The 23,584-nt window shown below is 38.3% G+C and overlaps 1 protein-coding gene across 1 annotated transcript in view; it reads left to right on the plus strand.

The window, feature by feature from the left end:
* Nucleotides 1–23,203, plus strand: part of plch2a (phospholipase C, eta 2a) — a 167,974-nt gene extending 144,771 nt beyond the window's left edge. Inside the window, exons 21-22 of the mRNA XM_062054175.1 lie at nt 6,618–6,990; nt 19,216–23,203. Coding sequence (XP_061910159.1) covers nt 6,618–6,990; nt 19,216–20,639 — 1,797 coding nt within the window. The 3' untranslated portion in view covers nt 20,640–23,203. The remainder of the gene's footprint in view (nt 1–6,617; nt 6,991–19,215) is intronic.
* The last annotated feature ends 381 nt before the right edge of the window (nt 23,204–23,584 follow it).

Genomic DNA, 23,584 nt, shown 5'->3' on the forward strand with positions numbered 1-23,584 from the left:
TTAGCTCATTACAGAAGCTACAAAACTGACCTTCCTTTGAGCAGATTGAGTTTCTGGAGCATCACATTTGTGGGGTCAATTAAACGCTCAAAATGGCCAGAAAAAGAGAACTTTCATCTGAAACTCGACAGTCTATTCTTGTTCTTAGAAATGAAGGCTATTCCACAAAATTGTTTGGGTGACCCCAAACTTTTGAACGGTAGTGTATATATATATATATACATATATGCCATATATATATATATATATATATATATATATATATATATATATATATATATATATATATATATATATATATATATATATATATATATATACATATATATATATATATATATACATATATATATATATATATATATATATATATATATATATATATATATATATATATATATATATATATACTTATATGTGTATATATGCATATATGTTTATTTATGTATATATGTATAAATATATATATGCATATGTGTATTTTGATGTTTGTATTTATATAAATGTGTATATATATATGTATATATGTGTATGTTGATGTTTGTATTTATATAAATGTATATATATATATATATATATATATATATATATATATATATATATATATATATATATATATATATATACACACATATACATATATGTGTATATATATTTATATACTGTATATACACTGTACCTATTTATGAATATGTATATGTATATATTATATATTTATGTGTTTCCTTTTAATCCACCGTGTTTGAATTAGTGCATATTTTTTCCAAAAGTTGTTTGTGTTCAGATAAGGTAAGCACAAGAATAGCTTTCGTGCATGTGGCCATCTTAATTTCCGACTTGGGAACATCCAAAATATCTAACGAAGTAAAAGTGGAAGTAGGAGAAAAAAAAGATTATCCAGTAATGTAGATATAGCATTTCAGTACAACTACTACTATTGAAGTAGGCCCTAACAGCCTTGGCCTTAACTCTACTTCGTTAGCTGATAGCTGGCTAACATTGCCAGACGTCGTCGTCACATCAACACCTGTAAAAGCTGAGTGACTGACTAAACTATCTAGTAGATACAACCATGGCACTACAACACACCTGAAACAGTTATCAATACTAGTTATGACTTACCCACCCATTTAATCCACTATACAACCATGGCACTACTACAACACACCTGAAACAGTTATTAATACTAGTTATTACCCTCCCCAGTGTGCCTCTGATTGGCTCACTAGTGTCTGACCATGTGTGTGACCCAGACCGCTCTGGCTGCAGTGCCTTTTGCTGGTTGTTCAGGGGAGTGTAACTCCACATTCAAACTCGGTCACATTTATTTGTGCATCTGGTTTGTGGTAGGAATGTCTCATCGACACAAAAGCAAAAAAAGCATTCCACATATGCAAATTCAATACAAATACAAATACAAAATCAAGCATATTTATATTCAAATCTCAAAAATATATTTACAAATACATGTTTATTTATACAAATTCTTGATTTATTTGTGTGTCACATTGTTATATTTATACATTTTATTTGTATATATTCTCAAATCTCAAAAATATATTGACAAATTCACGTTTATTTATACAAATTATTTATTTATACAAATTATTTATTTTTTTGTATATAACATTTGTATTTGTATATTTATTAATATATGCATATGTATTAATATCATATTGACATATATAAGTTGATGTGAGACAATTCTACTTCCATATGATTAAAACGCTTACAGCTATGTTGTGACGTCATTGCCAGCTTCGATGTCCAACTTCCCAAGTTAATGCAATGCACCATGAGTAAAATACTGAAAGTATAAACATTTTGTAGGACTCAACTAAAGACAAGACTGGCACGTTTAACTTAATGGAAAAGACTACCGTATTTTCCAGGATCTAGAACGCATCGGTATATAAGCCGCACCCACAAAGTTTTAGAGAAAAAAATATTTGGTCATATATTAGCTGTACTGAACTATAAGCCGCAGATATATACTTTGTGAAATGAGTTATTTACACAGAAAGATTTTGTAAATATGAATAATCTTAATTGTTTCCGAACGGTGTCTGTAACACAGCAGTAAAACGGCTGATCATACAAAACAGAAGTCGTCGTCATGGACCCACTAGGTGCGCAAGCTAGCTGTCCAATCAGGTAAAGAGACTCAATAACTCCACGGTGACGTGTTGGTGAATTTGCAAAACTGACACAGTACAAAAATAATGCTATTATAAGTTAATAATACTTACACAGACACTCTTAAAAGTGTTAGCATATTTGCTAATGCTAACGACGCTCACTTGATTACATTACGATAGCACGCACAAATATGCATGAAAACACTGCTGCAGACATCAGACATGGGACGGTTTAGTAAGTATAAACAGTTTTAGTTGTATTGTAAAACTTACAAACGTTGCTTGTAGTGATGAATGAAGAATCTATACGAGTAGCAACGCTATGGACGGCTACAAGACAAAATGACACTTGTACTTCCGGATTGAAAGCACACAATGAATGGACACTGCAGCACCTGCAGTGAGAGAACTCGTCCAAAAGATGGCGCCATGGCTCAAACAATAACACCTTATCAATGTTTATGCTTGTTTGTTTTTTGTTGTTTTTCAACTATTTGCATTATAGCCGTCAGCGAAGAAAAATCCTTTAATTAGCCACACTGTTTTATAAACCGCCGGAAAAAAGTAGTCCGAAAAGTACTTCCTGACTTTGGCAACACATTTCGGACAAACTGACATGAATGACACAGAAGTATCGGATACAAAATATATCAATTCCCAGGTACCGGGAATTGGTACAGTATTGCTTCAAATATAAAAGATACTGTACCTATCCTTTATTTTTTTTGAAGCATCATTTGACTACTTGTTCCTCCTCTTCTGGCGATCTCCCTGATTGGGTTACTTTAGGGGGAAAAAAAATTGACTTAGTCATCATGTGGAGTCTTCCGCATACAGTAGACCACTTTCCCCACTTGGTGTCTTTACTGTTGTCTTTTCGTCTGCACTGCCTACTATCACCTCAATGTCAACATTCAGACTACTTGGATCTACTTCTCTCATGATGTTCATCAGAATTCACAGAAAGTTGGGTCAGTTCATGCCTCCATTTGGTTTGGCTTGGAATGGTTCATTAATGTTGGACATTGTTTGAGAACATGACCCTCACAATCATCACATTGTCCTGTCACTCACTATTACCACTAACATCACAGTAAAAGTGATGACAATTAAATGTTTGTGTTTTTACATAAATTGAATGTATAACTCACCGTTTTCCAGCAGAAGTCGATGACAACTTCTGCTATTATGCTCATGTTGTTTTGATGCTGCAGCTAACCGCTGTAGATAACTCATGAAGTTGATCAATTTAATGTGTTGAAGCATGGAACATAACTGACAGATTATCAACGCTATTTGTGTGTATTACAGGACAGTTTGTGTGTACAGTCGTCCCTGGTTTATCGCGGCTCATTGGTTCCAGGCCTGACTGGTAAACACATTTCCGCAAAGTAGGATTATTATTAATAAATCCAATATTTTCATAGCTATTTTCTGAATACATGTTTTTACACAATCAGAGCCCTCTAAACATTAAATAACAGCTATATACCGTATTTTCTGGACTATAGAGCGCACCAGTATATAAGCCACACCCACTAAAATTTAGGAAAAAATATAGTTTTTCCATATATTAGTCAACCAGACTATAAACCGCAGATGTATACGTTGTGAATTGAGTTATTTCCACATAAAATATTTTGTAAATGTTTATTTACATACCTTAGTTGATTTCAAATGGTGTCTGTAACACGGCAGTAAAACGTCTGATCAAACAAAACAGAAGTCATCGTCATGGACCCACTAGCCGCGCAAGCTATCTCTCCAATCAGCTAAACAGACTTACTGGTAATAACTCCACGGTGACGCTATTGAATGCCATCGTAAGTTATTAATACTGACACAGACACTCGTAAACATGTTAGCATATTAGCTAATGCTAACAATGCTAGCTATATTACATTACGTTAGCACGTACAAATATGCATGAAAACATACCTAAAGACATCACATATGGGACGGTTTAGTAAGTAAGAATTGTGTTAGTTGTATTGTAAACCTTACAAACGTTGCTTGGAATGATGAATGAAAGATCCATACGAGTAGAAACGCTATGGACAACTATAAGACGGAATGGCACATGTGCTTCCAGTTGAAAGCTCTAAACAAAAGGACACTGCAGCACCTGCAGTGAGCAAATTTCTTGAAAAGATGGCGCCATAGCACAAACAATAACACACTTTTTCAATGTCTTCAATTTGTTTTGATGTTTTAACTATTTGCATTATGGCCGTCAGCGTAAAAAAATTCTATAAATTAGCCAAACCGTTTTATAAGCAGCAAAGTTCAAAGTGTAGTAAAAAAAAAAGTAGCGGCTTGTTGTCCGCTCATTTACACTCTTTTCACCCAATATAGTAGCCTTGAGTGAGTTACACTGTAGATTACAGTACTCACTAGTAGCCCGAAGGATCCTCCAAGCGCCATTGCTATGGCAGTCACCCGGCCACTATGTGAAAATACTGCATCACATCCTGGGTATCTACACTAAGTCAGAACTGGGCTTCCATTTGCTGAAAGCAGGGGCGTAAGTTGTTCTGTAAAAACCTGGTCACCTTGACAGTCGCAGCTATGACCATTAGCCGTGTTGTTAGCATGACATGCCTCACGTTGTCACCAAAGGCTCTTTAAGGTCATGTGGAGTTGATGATGTCGAGGATGAAGCGCATCAACAGAGTTCATCTTCACCTAGCATTACCGATAGCATAGCATTGTTAGCATTAAGAATCCAGCCGAGTCCTGCTATCTCTCGCGTACGTCAATATCATTATCACCGATGTGGAGATGTGCTATTGATGAGGCAGAAGTTGAAGATGAAGTGACTCAAAAAGTTGAAAAATTTAAGATAACGCCTGTTCTTGTCATTGTTGACCCGGAAACGAAAGTACGGCTTGTTGATTATCAATCGCCACAACAAAATAATAGAAAATAAGCACTGTAATCCATCAAGAAGACCTCATTTAAGCCACAAATATGTGGAATATGCTTAAAGGAGCCATATGTAATAATGTGGCCAGAAATGGTACTGCAATCACGGTCAAAATTTTGTAGTCCTCCCTCTCTCCCTGACTGAAGTTGCCAGATACGCAGCAGAATCCAGCTCGATGGACTAGGCTACTCCAAGTAACTTCAAACTTCCACTGCCTCTTACTAGGGGTTGAGGTGCTGCGACCATAATAGCTGAATAGACAAGTGTTTTGCCAATAAAAAATCTCTAACCAACACATTCTACACAGAAATTAGGCTATTTTCAGGAAGAAGTAAGTCATGCCTGCATACAATATCACAACCAATGGCAATCATATGGTTATTGTCAGTACTATCAGAAAACAAAGACTAAAACAAACTACAACCAACGCTAGCAATGGATATACTGGTGAAAATGAGTAAAGCATGCTTAGCAGTCTAATGTACGCCCAAAACTAAAGAGGAGACATTTTACCAAGGTATGCATATAGGCTTCACGAATGAGGAATTATTTTATCATGTGATTTGGCTGTCTCCATACGTTTCACATTGCCATCATGACAGCCGTGCTAATGTTGGAACCCATTTCCTAAGCGTATCAGCATATTGAGAACGAAATATGCACTGACACTACCTATATCCACATAGGGCAAAATATATTTTCGACAAATAAAACCTGTCAGTTGGAATACACATCGACATACAGGCTAACAGGCATATATTTCCCCTGTTAGCCTCTATGTCGATGTGTCATTGACCGGGTTAGCATTATTGGACAATATAGTTTACATACGAAATGTCCAGTTCCATTTATTACAAGCAATAAGAAAACGTAAATGCCTGACTTACCTATCAAGGAGGAAATTAACAAGTTTGGCGTCAGATGAAAAAATCTTCTCCGCCTTCAATCATCTCCATCTTTCACAGGCATCCCCAATGGAAATCTCGTTTTGTTCCTGGCTTTGTCATGAATAAGTTTAGAGTCGTAACGACTCCTTTTAGATTTACTAAGGTCTGACATGTTTAGTAACTTTACTAGTAGCAGTAGCCAGACGAAGAGGGCGGTGCGTAACTGGCAACCTGGATGTGACACACTCACAGACTCTCTAATTGGTCAAACGGTGGAGTGCGGGGCATTGAAATGAAAACAATAACAAGATTTTGGGGCTGTAAATCTAATTTTGAAATTAGCATATCCCGGCTGAACTACTGTTATCAGTTATAAATGTATTCGAAAATAACATGATTTATTAATGCCTTTTGACATATCAGGGCCATTTAATGATGACTTGACATGAAATTATTACATACGGCTCCTTTAAAAAAATATTTTTTGATGTAGTGAAACCGCTATATTTAAAACTTGGTATGGCGAGGGACGACTGTACATGTGGTTGTTTTTGGTTTTTAGTTCTTCCTTAAGCATGTCAGCCCCACCAAACTCGTGTGTCATTTCCACTTTGAACTGACGAGGCGTGGCGTGTTTGACCGTGATGTCTGTTTTGTCTCCACCAGGCCAGGGCAGTCAGCGGTATCAAGGGGTTCTTCCACAGAAACCCAAAGCAAGCTTCCCTGGACAGCCATGCTGCTGCACAGCACAGCCGTAAGCAGCCGTTTGGCGCCCACCTCCTGCGGCGCACCGCCAGCGCGCCCACCAAAGGCCAGCCCAAAGTCAAGAAGGGCCTCCCCGAGGTCGCCGTCAACACCAAAGACCGTAGCTTGGAGGGCACCGGTGAGGATAGAGGGTCCGAGGACAAGGCCTCTGCTTCCTCCTCTCACCAGCCCACACCACCGCAATTCCGCAACGGCGAGTCACTGGCATCCCACCAAGCCAAGGGTCCGTGGGAACACCCCGACACCAACGGGACTTTGCACACCGAAAGCAAAGGTAAGAGCCCTCATTTTGCTCCTCGACGGCCTATGACCGAGCCTCTGAAACGGGCCAGCCGGCCGCGTTGTCCCAATCCGGACATGAAGCCAGGGGTTTTCGCCCGTGTCGCGCTGAACAGTTCGGGCAGGGTGGGCATGTCTTCCAACTGTATCACCTGCGTGGTCGGCTCCAAGGAAAGTCCAGAGGCGGAAAGAAAGGGTTGCGTTGAGGAAGGGCAGGAACCGGAAATAAATAATCGAGTTCAGTCAGAACCCGCGGCTCGTCGTCAGCCGAAAGCCTCTCGGACACAATCCCAGTCGCTTCCTCACTCCCGGGCCCAATTCCAGGACTCGTCCCAGGCATTGCTTCGACCAAAGCCCTTTCCCAGATCCGAAGCCAGGCAAAGCCTCGCTGCCCAGCACATCCAAGCGTCGCCTGATGCCTCCCAGAGGAATGCCCTGTCGTGCAACATTCCGCGTCGACGCTTCCCCAACACGGTCTCACCCGCGCCAGATCACAGGACCAACCCCCGTTGGTACCAGGCAACGGTACCCAGGTACGGCACTGTCTGCGGCCCGGCCTTTCTGACCGAGGTCAACCCCGGTTTCTCACTAAGCGACGACAGCAGCAGCTGCGACAGCTTCGGCAGTCTGAGCAGCTTTGACTCGCCGCCGATGTTGCCGCTGACGTCTGTCCTCGACGGCCGCAAGAGAGCGGCAGGCACTCTTCAGCGTGAGATGAATGCCCTGTTCGCCCAAAAACTGCAGGAGTTACGTCAAAAGTCTCCCCTGTTCTTTGCCGGTAAGATGCCCACAAGGCATAAAAGTAGTTAGTTGATTGTAGAACTTGTCCCCCAACCCTAATATCTACTCTTAGACGCCACACACTCCAACATTCTGTGTGTCCCTAAAAGTGTTAGTTGATTCTAGAACTTGACTCCCAACCCTAATATATAGTCATAGACGCCACACACCCCAGCATCCTGTGTGTCCCTAAAAGTGTTAGTTGATCTTAGAATTTGGGCCCCAACCCTAATATCTACTCATAGACGCCACATACCCCAGCATTCTGGTATCCCTAAAATTGTTAGCGTTCCAATCAAATTAATGTCCCTAAATAAGCAAGGGTGTTCCGATTTTTACTTCCAATACAACCAATGTAGGTTGATACCGATATTGGTCTAATATCAGCAGGAATCATACATACTTGTATCGTTTAGTAGTGTGGAATGTTAGAGAAGCTTTGATCTGGTGAAATCGGTCAAACAGAGGACAACAGTAGGTATGAAAAACACTTACCTATTAATTGTCAACCGCCTGGTATGGACTTAAGCTGTCTTTAAGTGGAAGTGGAGTGGCTGTTTTAGTGGAGACACCTAGCGGTCACAAGACTTGGGACTTGGTATTGATTTGATACTTGTTTATATTGACGAATGTGCTGTTTTACACTAAAATATTGTTAAATGATTAATCAGTATGCAAAAATAGAGCTGACAAAATATAAGATAAAAATAATATATTTATAGGAAATAAATACTCAAAACTAGTGAAGTTGTCTGTCCATGCAGCATGTTATCAATTGTATTTAATAAGACAACCTAGATTTGTGTATCTAGAAATGTGCAGGTATTTTATGCTTCGTTGTTGTCTAGCTGCTAGATTCTAGTAACCTATAGACTAGCATGTTTACCATTTGTAAATGACTTGGCTAAAATAAAGAAAATAGTTTTTATTGGAGGACATTTAGATGGTAACTGGCTGTCCAGTTTTAAGTAATAACACTGCAGGACCGCTTGTATCGCTCATGATATCACACTCTAGTAAACACTTTGCAGGAATGCTTGTATTGCACATGATATCACACACAAGTAAACACGCTGCAGGATTGCTTGTATCACACATGATATCACACACAAATAAACACACTGCAGTACTACTTGTATCGCACATGATATCACACACAAGTAAACACGCTGCAGGATTGCTTGTATCGCACATGATATTGCACACAAATAAACACACTGCATGATTACACATAATCATTATGATGCACACAATCATCATGATATTACACATAAAATATCACACACAAGTAAACAGGCTGCAGGACTGCTTGTATTGCACATCATACCGCGCACGAGTAAACAGGCTGCAGCACTGCTCGTATTGCACATGATATCACACACAAGTAAACACGCTGCAGGATTGCTTGTATCGCACATGCTATCACACACAAGTAAACATGCTGCAAGACTGTTTGTATTGCACATGATATCGCACACAAGTAAACACGCTGCAAGATTGCTTGTATCGCACACAAATAAACACACTGCATGATTGTTTTTATCGCACACAAGTAAACACGCTGCAGGACTGCTTGTATCGCACATTGTCAGATGCAAGCCGATGTATTTTTTTTGCTGATATCAGACTGCTTTCAATAACCGATCGGGACAACCCTAATAGTAAGCAGTTGTTATGAGAATAAAGTGTTTTATCGTCACATGGTTGAAATTGTTGGTACCCTAATGTCAAAAATTTAAAACCCACAAAAATGAGTGGAAACTGACAAAAGTGATGATACGGCAAGTTTGAAGTGCTCCAAGTGTCTCGTGTTTGATGGGTGTCTTTTCTTGCCTGCATTCTCAGCTCTTTCCATTGGATCAGTCTATTGTTTCCCCCATGGCCCCTTTTGGAATGTTTTCTTAAAGGCAACACATTGTGCTCCAGAATGCTGAGATAGTCTTCAGAATTTATTGCACACCACAAAGTCTTCAGATTTTATTGCACACCGCAGATTAAAGACACTCATTGTCTCCTAGAAAACACAACCACACCTCCTCCAGGTTCTTTTTTGGATAGTTTGAGGTCCTCGGATCAACCCTACTGTGGTTGCCTTCAATTCTGAACACTAAATAAATTATCAAACTTGTAAAAAATCAGCTCTCTAGACAACAGGTTAGCACAGTCGGAAAATACTATTAGAAAAACAACCTTAAAAAGGTTAAATAAAAGAGCCAACAGGTGAAATGTAACAATAAAAAGCTGCAATGTTGACTCGAATAACACAAAGATGCCATGTAGGCTGTTTTTTCTTTAAAACTGTCATTGCTCCAAAAATAATAATGAATCAAAATCAACCTATTTAAGGCTCCAATTACTTCACATCAAATATAACACTTTGAAATATTTTTGGAGAAAATTTAGAAAAATGTTTTATATGACAAAAAATGAATAAAACAAATAAAATAAAAACATGAACATTTTTTTCAAATTATAATCAACAGATTTTTGGGTTGAAAGTAAAAAAAATAATGTGCAACTTGTTTTTAACACTTTTATGAGAGGTGTTTTGGATCAAATACTACACTTTGAAATATTTTTGGACAAAATAATGCATATTTTGTGTGTTTGCCATAAAAAAAACAAAGTTTTGACTAAAATGGCAAAAAAAAACAAATAAAATAAAAACATGAACATTTTTATTAAACTTGTGATCGATAGACAGATCTGAAGCTGATCTAGAGATTTATGGGTTGAAAGTTGTTTTTAACACTTTTGGATCCCTGAGAATTTTTGTGGGATTTTTTTTTTTAACAGTTACTGCTCAAAAAATAATAATGAATAAAAATCAGTGTTTTTATGAATTATTGACCTTTTTAAGTACCCAATTATTGAAATAGTTTTGGACAAAATATGTTTATTTATTATGTTTTATTATATTTATTATGTTTTATTTATCATTTATTTATTTATAGATGACAAAAAAGGCATAAAACAAATTAAATACATTAAAAAAAAAAATTATAATCAACAGATAAATCTGAAGCAAGCTGATCTAGAGATTTTTGGGTTGAAAGTAAAAATAAAATAATGTATGAATTGTTTTTAACACTTTTGTGAGGGAGCATTTGAGTGGGATTTTTTTTAACCGTCACTGCTCAACAAATAATAATTAATCAAAATCAATGTTGTGAATTATTGAACTATAAAGGTCCGATTACGTCACATCAAATATTCCACTTTAACAGTTTTTGGGTGGAAAATATTGCATATTTGGGTTTTTTTGCAGAAAAAATGGTTTTCTCTTACAAAAAGGGCAAAACAAATAAAATGTTTTTTCGACAGACGGATCAGAAGTTCATCTAAAAATGTGTGTGTTAAAAAAAAAAGGAATCCAAACAAAATTAAATGAATATGATAATTTTTATTTATATATATATATATATATATATATATATATATATATATATATATATATATATATATATATATATATATATATATATATATATATATATATATATATATATATATATATATATTAAGATATATATATATATATCTTAATAAATATATATTTTTATTATTATTGTGTATATATATATATATATATATATATATATATATATATATATATATATATATATATATATATATATATATATATATATATAAAAGGGAATCCAAACAAAATTAAATGAATATGATAATTTTTTGATATATATATATATATATATATATATATATATATATATATATATATATATATATATATATATATATATATATATATATATATATATATGTATATATATATATATATATATATATATATATATATATATATATATATATATATATATATATTAAGATATATATATATATATATATATCTTAATAAATATGTATTTTTATTATTATTGTGTATATATACATATATATATATATATATATATATATATATATATATATATATATATATATATATATATATATATATATATATATATATATATATATATATATATATATATATATCTTAATAAATATATATATATACATATATATATATAACATTTTACACTGAGGCCCATCAGTGGAAAAAGGGGTTCTTAACATTTTTGACCTCGGGGCCTGAGGCCCGCTGAAATATTAAGACTGAACTAGGAATCGTACTATTGATTTTAATCGTATTTTAATAAGTATATCTAACCTACTTACAGTTTAACATGATTAAAGTAAAAAGTAATCAAAAATAATCAAATATACTGCAGAAGAAGACACTCATAAAAAATGATGACAAATACACCAAATTCTACCATGAATTGATTAACGTGGACCCCGACTTAAACAAGTTGAAAAACTTATTTGGGGATTACCATTCAGTGGTCAATTGTACGGAATATGTACTGTACTGTGCAATCTACTAATAAAAGTTTCAATCAATCAATCAACACAGTGCTAACATTAATATATTCTTGCTAAATGAATAATATATCATAATAATAGAAAAGTTTCTTGAATAAACAGCCAATAACATTAAATTGCAAAATAAATACAGCTTCACCATTTAAGTCACAATTTTTGCGCTTAAGAAACTTTTTTATGACTTTAGCTCCAGACTTCTTCTGTTTGAGATTATCATTACTGCCACAAGTGGTGGAAAGGTGTATTGCAACATACAGACCACAGCTGAGATACAGATATTTTTTGCCGTCCCTCCAGGGGGCGCTCGCTATGGTTCAGAAACACTGCTCTGGAGGAAGTAAACGTCATGACCAGGTTTCCGGCGTAGGTGAACCATTGCGATCGTTACCGGTACTAAAGGGGGTCAAAGTCACACCCTGGCAGCGAGCGCCGGGTCCAATTCCCTGGCGGACTTGGTGGCATGGTGTGCAGGGGGCGTCACCTTCCCAAAACACCTCCCATGTTCGAAAATCTAAATTGTCTTCTAAGACACACCTGCTTTTGTCAGTTTAAAGTTATTTCAGTGACCTCTTTCTTCCACAGAAGGGACCAACAATTGTATCCACGTCTGTAGCTCTCCCTACAACACCATTAGGTATCTCTAGTCGTACTCTTTCTACAAATATTTGATTCAAAAGGCCGGGGTTTGGCCTAGTGGTTAGAGTGTCCGCCCTGATATTGGTAGGTTGTGAGTTCAAACCCCAGCCGAGCCATACCAAACACTATGAAAATGGGACCCATTACCTCCCTGCTTGGCACTCAGCATCAAGGGTTAATTGGGGGTTAAATCACCAAAAATGATTCCCGGGCGTGGCACCGCTGCTGCCCACTGCTCTCTCACCTCCCAGGGGGTGAAGAAGGGGATGGCTCAAATGCAGAGGACACATTTCACCACACCTAGTGTGTGTGTGACAATCATTGGTACTTTAACTAATTTAAGTAATTAACTAAATGTGCTTTTCTTTGCCCAAAATACGCAACCTCATACTTCCTGTTGGCCCGACAGATGACACAACTGGTAAGTGTGGAATATAGTTTGCCTAGTATGGCCTTGACAGTTTATTGTATTAATACAGTGCTTTTGGAGTTTAAAGGCCTACTGAAACCCACTACTACCGACCACGCAGTCTGATAGTTTATACATCAATGATGAAATCTTAACATTGCAACACATGCCAATACGGCCGGGTTAACTTATAAAGTGCAATTTTAAATTTCCCGCCACACTTCCGGTTGAAAAAGCCTTCGAAGGATGACGCATGCGCGTGACGTAGCCCGAGGAGCAGAGGTATGCCTTCTCCATTGAATACAATACAAAAAAGCTCTGTTTTCATTTCATAATTCCACAGTATTCTGGACATCTGTGTTGGTGAATCTTTTGCAATTTGTTTAATGAACAATGGAGGCTGCAAAGAAGAACGTTGTAGGTGGCTGTAGCAACACAAGGACCACTTACTCGGATAGCAGACGCCTAGCCGATGCTAGCAGACGCCTAGCCGATGCTAGCAGACGCCTAGCCGATGCTAGCAGACCCACCGCACGGATGATCTGGTGAAGTCCTTCGTCGCGCCGTCAATCGCTGGAACGCAGGTGAGCACGGGTGTTGCTGAACAAAGCAGATGAGGGCTGGCTGGCGTAGGTGGAGCGCTAATGTTTTTATCATAGCTCTGTGAGCTCCGGTTGCTAAGTTAGCCTTAGCGTCGTTAGCAACAGCATTGTTAAGCTTTGCCAGGCTGAGATCTATTAACCGTGTAGTTACATGTACATGGTTTAATAGTATTGTCGATATTCTGTCTATCCTTCCAGTCAGGGATTTATTTATTTTGTTTCTATCTGCATTTGAGACAGATGCTATCACGTTAGCTCATGCTAAAGATGCTAAAGAGCTTCGTCGATGTATTGTCGTGGAGATAAAAGGCACTGTAATTTCCATTTCGCGTTCTCGACTCTCATTTTCAAGAGGATATAATATCCGAGGTGGTTTAAAATACAAATCCGTGATCCACAATAGAAAAAGGAGAGAGTGTGGAATCCAATGAGCCATCTTGTACCTAAGTTACGGTCAGAGCGAAAAAAAATATGTATTTCACTGCATTCTAGTCCGTCACTCTAACGTTCCTCGTCCACGAATCTTTCATCCTCACTCAAATTAATGGGGTAATCGTCACTTTCACGGTCCGAATAGCTCTAGCTGTGTTGAAAACAATAGGAAAATATGAGGGAGTGAACAACTGACAACGTCACGCTACTTCCGGTAGGGGCAAGGTTTTTTTTTATCAGAGACCAAAAGTTGCGAACTTTATCGATGTTGTTCTATACTAAATCCTTTCAGCAAAAATATGGCAATATCGCAAAATGATCAAGTATGACACATAGAATGGATCTGCTATCCCCGTTTGAATAAAAAAAAATCATTTCAGTAGGCCTTTAACCACACCCAGGGGTGGCCAAAAGTGTTCCACTGAGGGCCACAGACTGACAAAACCAGAGGATGCGAGGGCCATTTTGGTAGTTTTCACTTTCAAATCCAATTTTCTTAGAAATGTTGTGATAATGTTAACGAGTCAAAGCCGAACTGAAATGCTAACAGTTAGCACGCTGGCCAGATAGCATCGAGTAACCAAAAAGTATGCGCAAAATGAGCTAAAAAAAAAAGCTAGCATGCAAACAGTACTATGCTAACATGCTAACTATAGCTATAGCCCAGCTATAGCTTACTATATGAATTATGATTATTTTTATTATTGCTTTCTTTCTTGTCTCCAAGGTGTGTAATTTGTTTAAAACGCTAGCCTCCTAACATTGGCATGCATCAAGTACCAAAATATGACTTAAGGTGTATACCTATAAAGCTAGTTAAAAAAAAAAGCTAGCATGCTAACAGATATTATTCGTCCAGTAACCAAATATTTGATGCTGAGGTGTATATAATACTTGCAAATTTAGCAAAAAAGCTACAATTAGTAAAATACCAAAAATATATGACACTGAGATACCTGCTATATTAGCTAGAAATGCCAGCATGCTAATGTTAGCATGTTAAATTGCAATCTCGGAACATGTCTATTACTGAGATGTGTATTTTTTTTAAAAAGCCTGCTAACATTAGCATTAATCAAGTACCAAAATATGACTGAGGCGTATACCTACAAAATTTGCTTTAAAAACAAAGCTAACATACTAACATTAGCATGCTAACAGATATTATTGGTCCAGTGACCAAATATTTGACGATGAGGTGTATACCTGCAAAACTAACAAAAAAGCTAGCATGCTACTATTAGAACGCTGATGATTATGCCACTGGCTGTTAAAAAGTGAGCTACGGGCCGCACTTTGGACACCCCTGATCTACATATAACTGTGAACTGTGCTTATTGCAATATTTACATAATCATATTGTATATTCTACCATGCCTTAATAATGACAAACCACCATGATGATTGTACATCTCTTGAAACACTAAACATGAATATTATTCTTATTTTGGAATAACTTGTTGTTGGGAAAATGTCCAAATCAAGTGGATCTCTTTTTACTCATCAACAGTTGACAGAAGTACATAAATGTGAATTATAGCTTAGTGTAATTCAGTGACGTGCGGTGAGGTTCATGGCTGGTGAGGCACTGACTTCATCACAGTCAGATTTACAAACATATGAACCCTAAAGAGTATCTTATTCACCATTTGATTGGCAGCAGTTAACGGGTTGTGTTTAAAAGCTCATACCAGCATTCTTCCCTGCTTGGCACTCAGCATCAAGGGTTGGAATTGGGGGGTTAAATAACCAAAAATTATTCCCGGGCGCGGCGCCGCTGCTGACCACTGCTCCCCTCACCTCCCAGGGGGTGATCAAGGGGATGGGTCAAATGCAGAGGACAAATTTCATTACACCTAGTGTGTGTGACAATCATTGGTACTTTAACTTAACTTTAACTTTACACATACAAACTGAAGCACACAAAAAAAGCACATTTAATAAAAAAAACGTTATGATGGTCTTACCTTTACTTATAAATGAAGTCCATGCGCCGCTGTTGTGCTGGATTAATGCACCCCCGCCGTAGAATGCACCCCCTGACGGGAGTGTTGTATCAACTAAAGCCCACACTTAAACTTTCCACGTACAAGATTGAATCTATTTAAAAAAGTTATTTAATAAGAAGCCAAAAAGTGCAAAAACAATAATGTTCGTGTTGGAGGAGTTGTGAATGAATGAAATATGAAATTCGTGCTGCAGTCTGCAGGTGTACCTAATGTTGTGGCCCTGCAGTCATTCACAACTCCTCCAACACGAACATTATTGTTTTTGCACTATTTGGCTTCTTATTAAATATCTTTTTTAAATAGATTCAATCTTGCACGTGAAAAGTTTAAGTGTGGGCTTTAGTTGATATAACACTCCCGTCAGGGGGTGCATTTTGCGGAGGGAGTGCATTCTCTACCACCAGGAGGCAGGATTACTGCGAGCCTCAGCCTGTGCGTCTTTGCAGCCGCTTTATGATTGCTCAGCACAAGAAATACTTACACACATACAGTTGTTGACAAAATACACTGTACATTATATACCTCAGCTAACTAAACTATGGAAATGTATAATGTAGTTCATATAGCAATACGGTCTCACTGCACAGCAGGCCAGCAGTTAGCCGAGTCCGCAATACATGTTGAGGCACAGCGCAGTGACGTGCCTCAACTGGCTGCTGATCACCGTCTCTTCTCTGTATTTGAACGGCAAATGTGAAAATTCAGTGATTTTGAATAAAAATAATGTAAAACTGGTGAAGTTAAATGGAAAATAACTTTATAGTATAATCACTGGATACATATAACAATTTAATTATTTTTTTTTCTTTTTACATTTTTTTTCTTTCCATGATGGCACGTGAGGCCCCGCCTCACCTGCCTCCCCTGACTGCACGTCACTGGTGCAATAATTGCTATGTGAGGAGTTGATTGACTCCAGATGGCGACGGACAGCCTGGTTAAAGTATGCCACATTTATTTGAGGAATTTTTTTTTAGAAGCAGAGTGAGCCGTGTCAAGGTTTCCGTGGAATGCGCGATTCAACTGATGACTGGAAGTGTTTTGTTTTCAACTCTTTTCTGCAAAATCTTTTCATGACAAGAAGTCCTTTCATAATCTTTATAAACGTTTTTTTCTCTTGTAGCTGTTCCCCCGAACCCTCAATCTCCTTCTCTGTCCAGTTTTTGCTGAACTCCTTTTTTTTTCTCCTGTTTTTCCCTTTGCACGCTCTCTCTCTGTTCCTAGTGCAGAATTGAGGGGATGACCAGATTCAGGTAAACCTGCTGAATATTCTGTGCACCTTCACTTCACCCATCACTCTCTCCATCCAACCTGCATGGTTTGCACCTTTTCAACATTCAGGGTTTTGCATCCAACATAGCTTTGAAGACAAAGTGAAAAAGTTACGAAAGAACCATGTGAAAACTGAATGGAGCAATAGGCCCAGAAAGGACGTCGCTAAGGATTTACAGATCAAATCAGTTTGGTCGATTCTGGGGAGTTGGATTTTCCAAGTTCCTAATCGTAAGTTTCCACAATAGTCGGATTTCCTACTCAAAAAGTCATAGAGTCCTCACCGCTTTCAAAGGTAGCTTCTCTGATTATAGACAATCCGGACCCTGCGGCTTATACAAAGGTGCGACCAGTCTATGGATTTTTCTTCGCTAACGGCTAAATCTTGGAATGGATTAGGCCAGTGCTTTTCAAATATTTTCTGTTACGCTAGGAAGAAGAAAATATTTTGCTCCACCCCACTCTCCACTGTGACTATGTATAGTAGAATTTGTCTACAAAATTGTTATAACAATACCTACGCTTAACATTAATGGAAACAACACACCGGCCTTTCCTCGTCCCCCCACCGTTGTTGCAGAGACGCCAAGTACTGCATAGGCTTCGTCATATTCTGGTACGTGCTTTGTAGGCAACTGCACCTGCAGTAAGTGAACTCGACCAAACGATGGCGCCATAGCACAAACAATAACGCACCATTCCGTTGTCTTTGCATGTGTTTTCTGAAAGCTATTTGCATTATGGCCGTCAGCGAAGAAAAAATCCATAAATTGGTTGCACCGTTTTACAAGCCGCATGGGCCAAAGCGGAGGAAAATAGTTGTGGCTTATAGTCCGGAATTTACTATAATTAAGTATGTTGGGTAAAGTAATACAGTTCTAAATTGCAGATATACATGTCTACAGTATATATGTATACAGTCTTTATATACAGTATATATACAGTATATGTATATGCATATATATACTGTGTACATAAAATACAAAATATAAAATACATTTTTAAAAATGCGTTATTAGGCAATGTCCATGTAACCAGAAGCAGCTTTTCTAACCTGTAACCTGTTTAGAAAAAGTTATATTATCATTATCCTATCCTATTATATCAAATAATACATTGCGAGAATCAGTTTTAATCGAGAATCGTGTTGAACAGTGAATCGATTCTGAATCGAATTGTCACCCCAGGGATCGGAATCGTGTCAAATCATTACGTGCTCAAAGATACCCAATGTACATGTACATGGGAAATGTACATTTAGGTGTAGTAAGTGCACAAAGGTGGATTTCACAAAGTAGTTTTGTTGTGTATCTTCAACGATAGTAAATCTTCCAGCGCCGTCACGTCCATGATGACGTCGAGTCGTCTCTGGGAAACACTCCAATGTTTTGCACTCCTCAAACACCACGGCGATAAGAACAAGAACAAGCTTTGCAGCTGGCTTTGAGGCAACTTCTTTAGCGTCTACGTAGTCTTTCAAAACACCGTCGTACCCAGGCCGGTGTCTCAGGTGGCTGATAAGGTTTGATGTTTTCAAGCGCAATGGGATTTTTTCCCTCTCGCGGAACATAGAAACATGAAAAAACTTATCCACATAATTACTTTTGTATACACGTTTAGTTCGATACAACTCAAGGCATTAATGGCGTTCATGATTATTTTTCTTTCCACAGCACTGAGTCCAACTGTCCCGCTTCCATTCCCTGCACTAAATCACTCTGGGGGTTCTAAGGACACACACACATGCTCTGTCACTGTTCCAGAGGACAGACTTTCTTCACACCAACCCTCACCATTCCTGCTGTCTCGGTCCTCTCCAGTGAATGCTGAATCCCAGTTGCCAGTTCAATCTAAATCATTGCCGGATAGTCCGAGTACAGCCAGTGAACACCACAAAAAACTGGATCGTTGCACTGAAAGAATGTCTTTCTCTGTCAAATCTCCCGCTGAACAAAACATCCAAACCCTCAGTAGTGCTAAGTCGACCTTCCAGCACAGCAAAAGGGAAAACCTTAAAACTCTGACAGACACAAACCAGAGACCGGAAACGTCAGCTGCGGCTTTGCCTCCTGAAAGTCTTAGAGTCTTAGCACCACAAGCAGCCAAGGCCCAGAGAGCTGTCGGCACTCTGTCACCACACACACCCATAAGAAGAACAAAGAGCGAGGGTCACGTTCGCGTCGCTGCAGCCTTCGAGGGCAACGCAACAGTTCCAGAAGTCTTCACTGATGCTACAACCAACGACTGCCTTTGGAGCAAGCTTGAACCGGTCAGCCATCGGGACAACACATCGTCGTCCTCTAGCATTTCTTCCAGCGACACAGTCATTGACATGTCCCACAACAATCTGGCCAGAAAGAGTCTGACCAGCGTCACCTGTGACCCGAACTGTGCCAGCTGCCATCATTCCGCACTCGTTTCCTTTGACAGCCTGCAAGTCAGTAGGAGCAAATCCAACCCTAATCTTCGACAGAGCGAGTTGAAGCCCGGCCGCCTGCCGTCTGCCATGGACATGACCGACAGACTCTGTCAAAGAAGGCACACCTGGAACCGGCTCTTCATGGAAGGCCTCAAGCAGTCATCAGCCGGCAGGCCGTCGTCCGCATCTCCAGGCAGAATGCCGGCGTCCATTTCCAAAAGTCTCGGGGATCTGACATCGGATGATATTTCTTGCAACTTTGACAGCAAGTACCGCAGCATCAGCCGTAGCTTCATCCTTAGACCGTCCAGGGAGCGGCTTCCGCAAGCCAACCCAAGCCGTGACCTGATAGAGCAGCTACGGAAGCTGACCGATGTGGAGCCTCTCAACGCCAGTGACTTTGCACCTGGAAACGGTCCTGAGGAGTCTGTAGACGAGCGCCTCGTCAGGAGGACTTCCTCCAGGAGCCAAAGCAGAGTGCGGTATATTGCCAACCGAGCCAAGAAAGCCCAAGAAAGGCAAAGACTGCAGAGTTTGATGCAATTTGATTACATGAGTAGAAACAGTTCTTACCCCATTGAGGAGCGGGGCAATCCCGAAGGTGCCTGTTGTGTCACGAGAAGTCTGTGTGCCCGTCCAGACATGGTCCATCAGGCCACGTCTTTAGGATCCCCCTGAAGACACCACCAAAAACACACTTTTGGACTTCAAGTGGACTAGCAGGTCTGAACTTCTCCAGAACACATTTCTACAAATATTTTTTTATTAAGATCCCAAGGTTCAACAGAATATTTCACTCAGAACCGCAAGTCAGAAAGAACAAAGTTAGACGAATCCAACGTACACGGTGACACAAAAAAACAGAACCCATACAAATGTTCAATCCTACAAAGGTCAGCAAAATTCTTGAACTGAAACCAAACGATCATTCCCCAAAATTTCACTGATATCAGTGGTGTCTATAGAAGTCCTGTTCCTTCCAAAATATGTGTTGGAGGCAGACCTACGCGCAAAATGGTCGATTACTGGAGCATCTTTGGGTGGGATTGCTGCCTGCCATCGTTGAAAGGTCGTTCTGGCACAATCCAAATTGCCAACAATCAGGAAAGCACAAATTAAAAATAAGATTATTAATGATTAACCATTAATTATCAGCCATTACCTTGCAATCTATAAACATCCATACTTTATTTTAAAGACAAATCTTAGCTTTTTTATTCATTATTAGTTTTAACATTTTATCTTTGTATCATCACATTAGGGCTGAGCGATAGGACGAAAAAGTGTTTTATACCTGTGAATATCGAATTGTACTGATATTTTTAATTACCAATGGAAAATAAGGCCCAGAAGAAAAATATATTTTATTTGGAATGTAACTTCTTCTGATTATAATCCTCTCAGCTATCAAGGCAGAAAGGAAATGTCAACACAAGCATGGAAAACACTCAAACAATGTAAACAAAATAGTAATATGTAAGAAATGCTTCATAAAATGTAAACATAGAGAAACCTGAGAAGAACTATTTTCTGCAGGTTTAGTGGGAGTAAGTTACAGCTGTGCTCTAAAGGGTGGGCGCGGCTAAGATGGTGTGGTATTAGCACTCTTGCTTTGCATCATTTACAGACCACATTGGTCTGACTACGGTCCCTTTGGAAAAATCCAAAAACCTGTCCAGGTGACTTTTCCTCTTTTATCTACAATTTCTTCATTTTGACTTTCTCGTCTCACTCCATGCAAAGAATCAACCAAACTTGATAGTTGATACTGTCACCTGAGTGGCTGTTAGCGTATCACTCCCACTGATCAGTGATCAAGGAGAGCGAGTGCCTTTGTTCGTGATGCCAACCTTGCTTCCATACTTCCGCTTTCTTCTCACAAAGAAGAAAAAAAACTTTTTTGGTGAACTATTACATGTCTATCGTGATTTATATTGATTTCATTTATCGCTCAGCCCTACCACCAGGGCTCCGTTTTCCATAAATAATCACATGTAAAATGTCAAGTCTTAAATGACAGGATCCTGGACCCTTCCTGCTCCGTCACTGATGAGAATAAAATGGCAAATCCCCCAAACATGCTCATTGTCTCCCGTGGCGCACAATGTTCAAATCCTGGTCGGGTGTGTGCCAGGAACATGTTTAACATTATGTTAAATGTATTAATTTGTACTTAAAACATGCATTATAGAACATTTTATTCTCCATGAACTAGTTTTAGTACAAAACATGCATCAAATTGAATTCAAGTTTGATTAAAAAAGTATAAAAATTGTTTCAGATTAATTTAAGTCTACTTTTTTTTATAATAGCAGGGAGTGTACTCTAAATCAAGTTCTGTTTAGGGCCCTGATTTGGCCTGGGGCGGTCCTGGTCATAGGCACATGGATTTTAACGGGGAGTACGTCAAGCTACTGTTGCTTTCATGGCGCTGCTGGCTGTGAAAGTGCTTGATTTGATATGCACCCGAGCCTACTTTTTCAATGTTAATATCACTATCATTTAAAAATCCTTAAAATTCAGTTTAATTGTGCAGACAATTTTGGAAAGAAGTTTTAAGCAAAGCAACCAAGATGACTTTTGGGAAATGATCGTACACACGCTGAACTTAAAGGGACACAAATTCCAACACATTTTGTCGGATTTAATATTTTTAGGTTCTTGTTTTTTTACGTGGCCTGTGTGTATTAAAAACATCCGATCCGTCGATTATGAACTTAATATTATTTTAAGAGGTGAAACATTCAGTAGCAATAGCTCTTCCAATCTTTAAATTTGGGATTGAATTAGGATTCAATATTTGTAGCTGTGCATCAAGCAATATAAGAGTGATGGCGTTGTATCATGTGAACATGTATGTGCAGTTTCATGCTTAAAGATGAGCTTTTACAAAAAAAAAAAAAAGTAGCACGTTCGTCGTGCTAAATGTAACGAGAGCAAGCTAATGCTAATGATTTGCAGCATGTCAGCACCGAGAGAAACATTTCTTTTCACAACCTTTTAGTGGACTGCATGACTTATTTGCACTTATTTATCCTCGACCCGGCGTTATTTGACTCACAATTTTTTACATTCACATGTTTAATGTACCAAGCTCATTCAAACATTTTTGAAGGAGAGTTTAACGATGTTCCCGAGAGAGTCACGGTGTGGCTTTTACGTTGTCAGTAGTCCACAGTATGGAAAATAAAACCTTGTGTAACGACGCACGTTTATTTGTTAGCCTGTTGCATCGTTTGTGCAAACAAATAAATATATTTAAACAACAATGTGTAATTGTGACTTTAATAGATTACAAACAATATCTCAAATTTCTCTCTGTTTTCATGTTTTTCATGAAACAAATTTGTTTGAATTTCATTTTGAGATACAGAAACTACAATTGCAAAAACATTTGTGTGAGTTGAAAGGCAATGCGGGTGGGTAGCATTCCCATTTTAACCGATACAGTACCAATTTCTGGTACTTTTGTGTGTTAATACATTTTAAATGTTTGATAATATGATTTTATTTTTATTGTAACATTTAAAAATGAGCTGATTATAACGTCAGTTCAGTTGTTATACCTTGTTTTATTACATTTGAGTCTCATTTGCGATGCAGTTGCACTTCCAAGACATGGC

The sequence above is a fragment of the Entelurus aequoreus genome, linkage group LG07, assembly GCF_033978785.1.
Source record: "Entelurus aequoreus isolate RoL-2023_Sb linkage group LG07, RoL_Eaeq_v1.1, whole genome shotgun sequence".
In the NCBI taxonomy this organism is placed as follows: Eukaryota; Metazoa; Chordata; class Actinopteri; order Syngnathiformes; family Syngnathidae; genus Entelurus; species Entelurus aequoreus.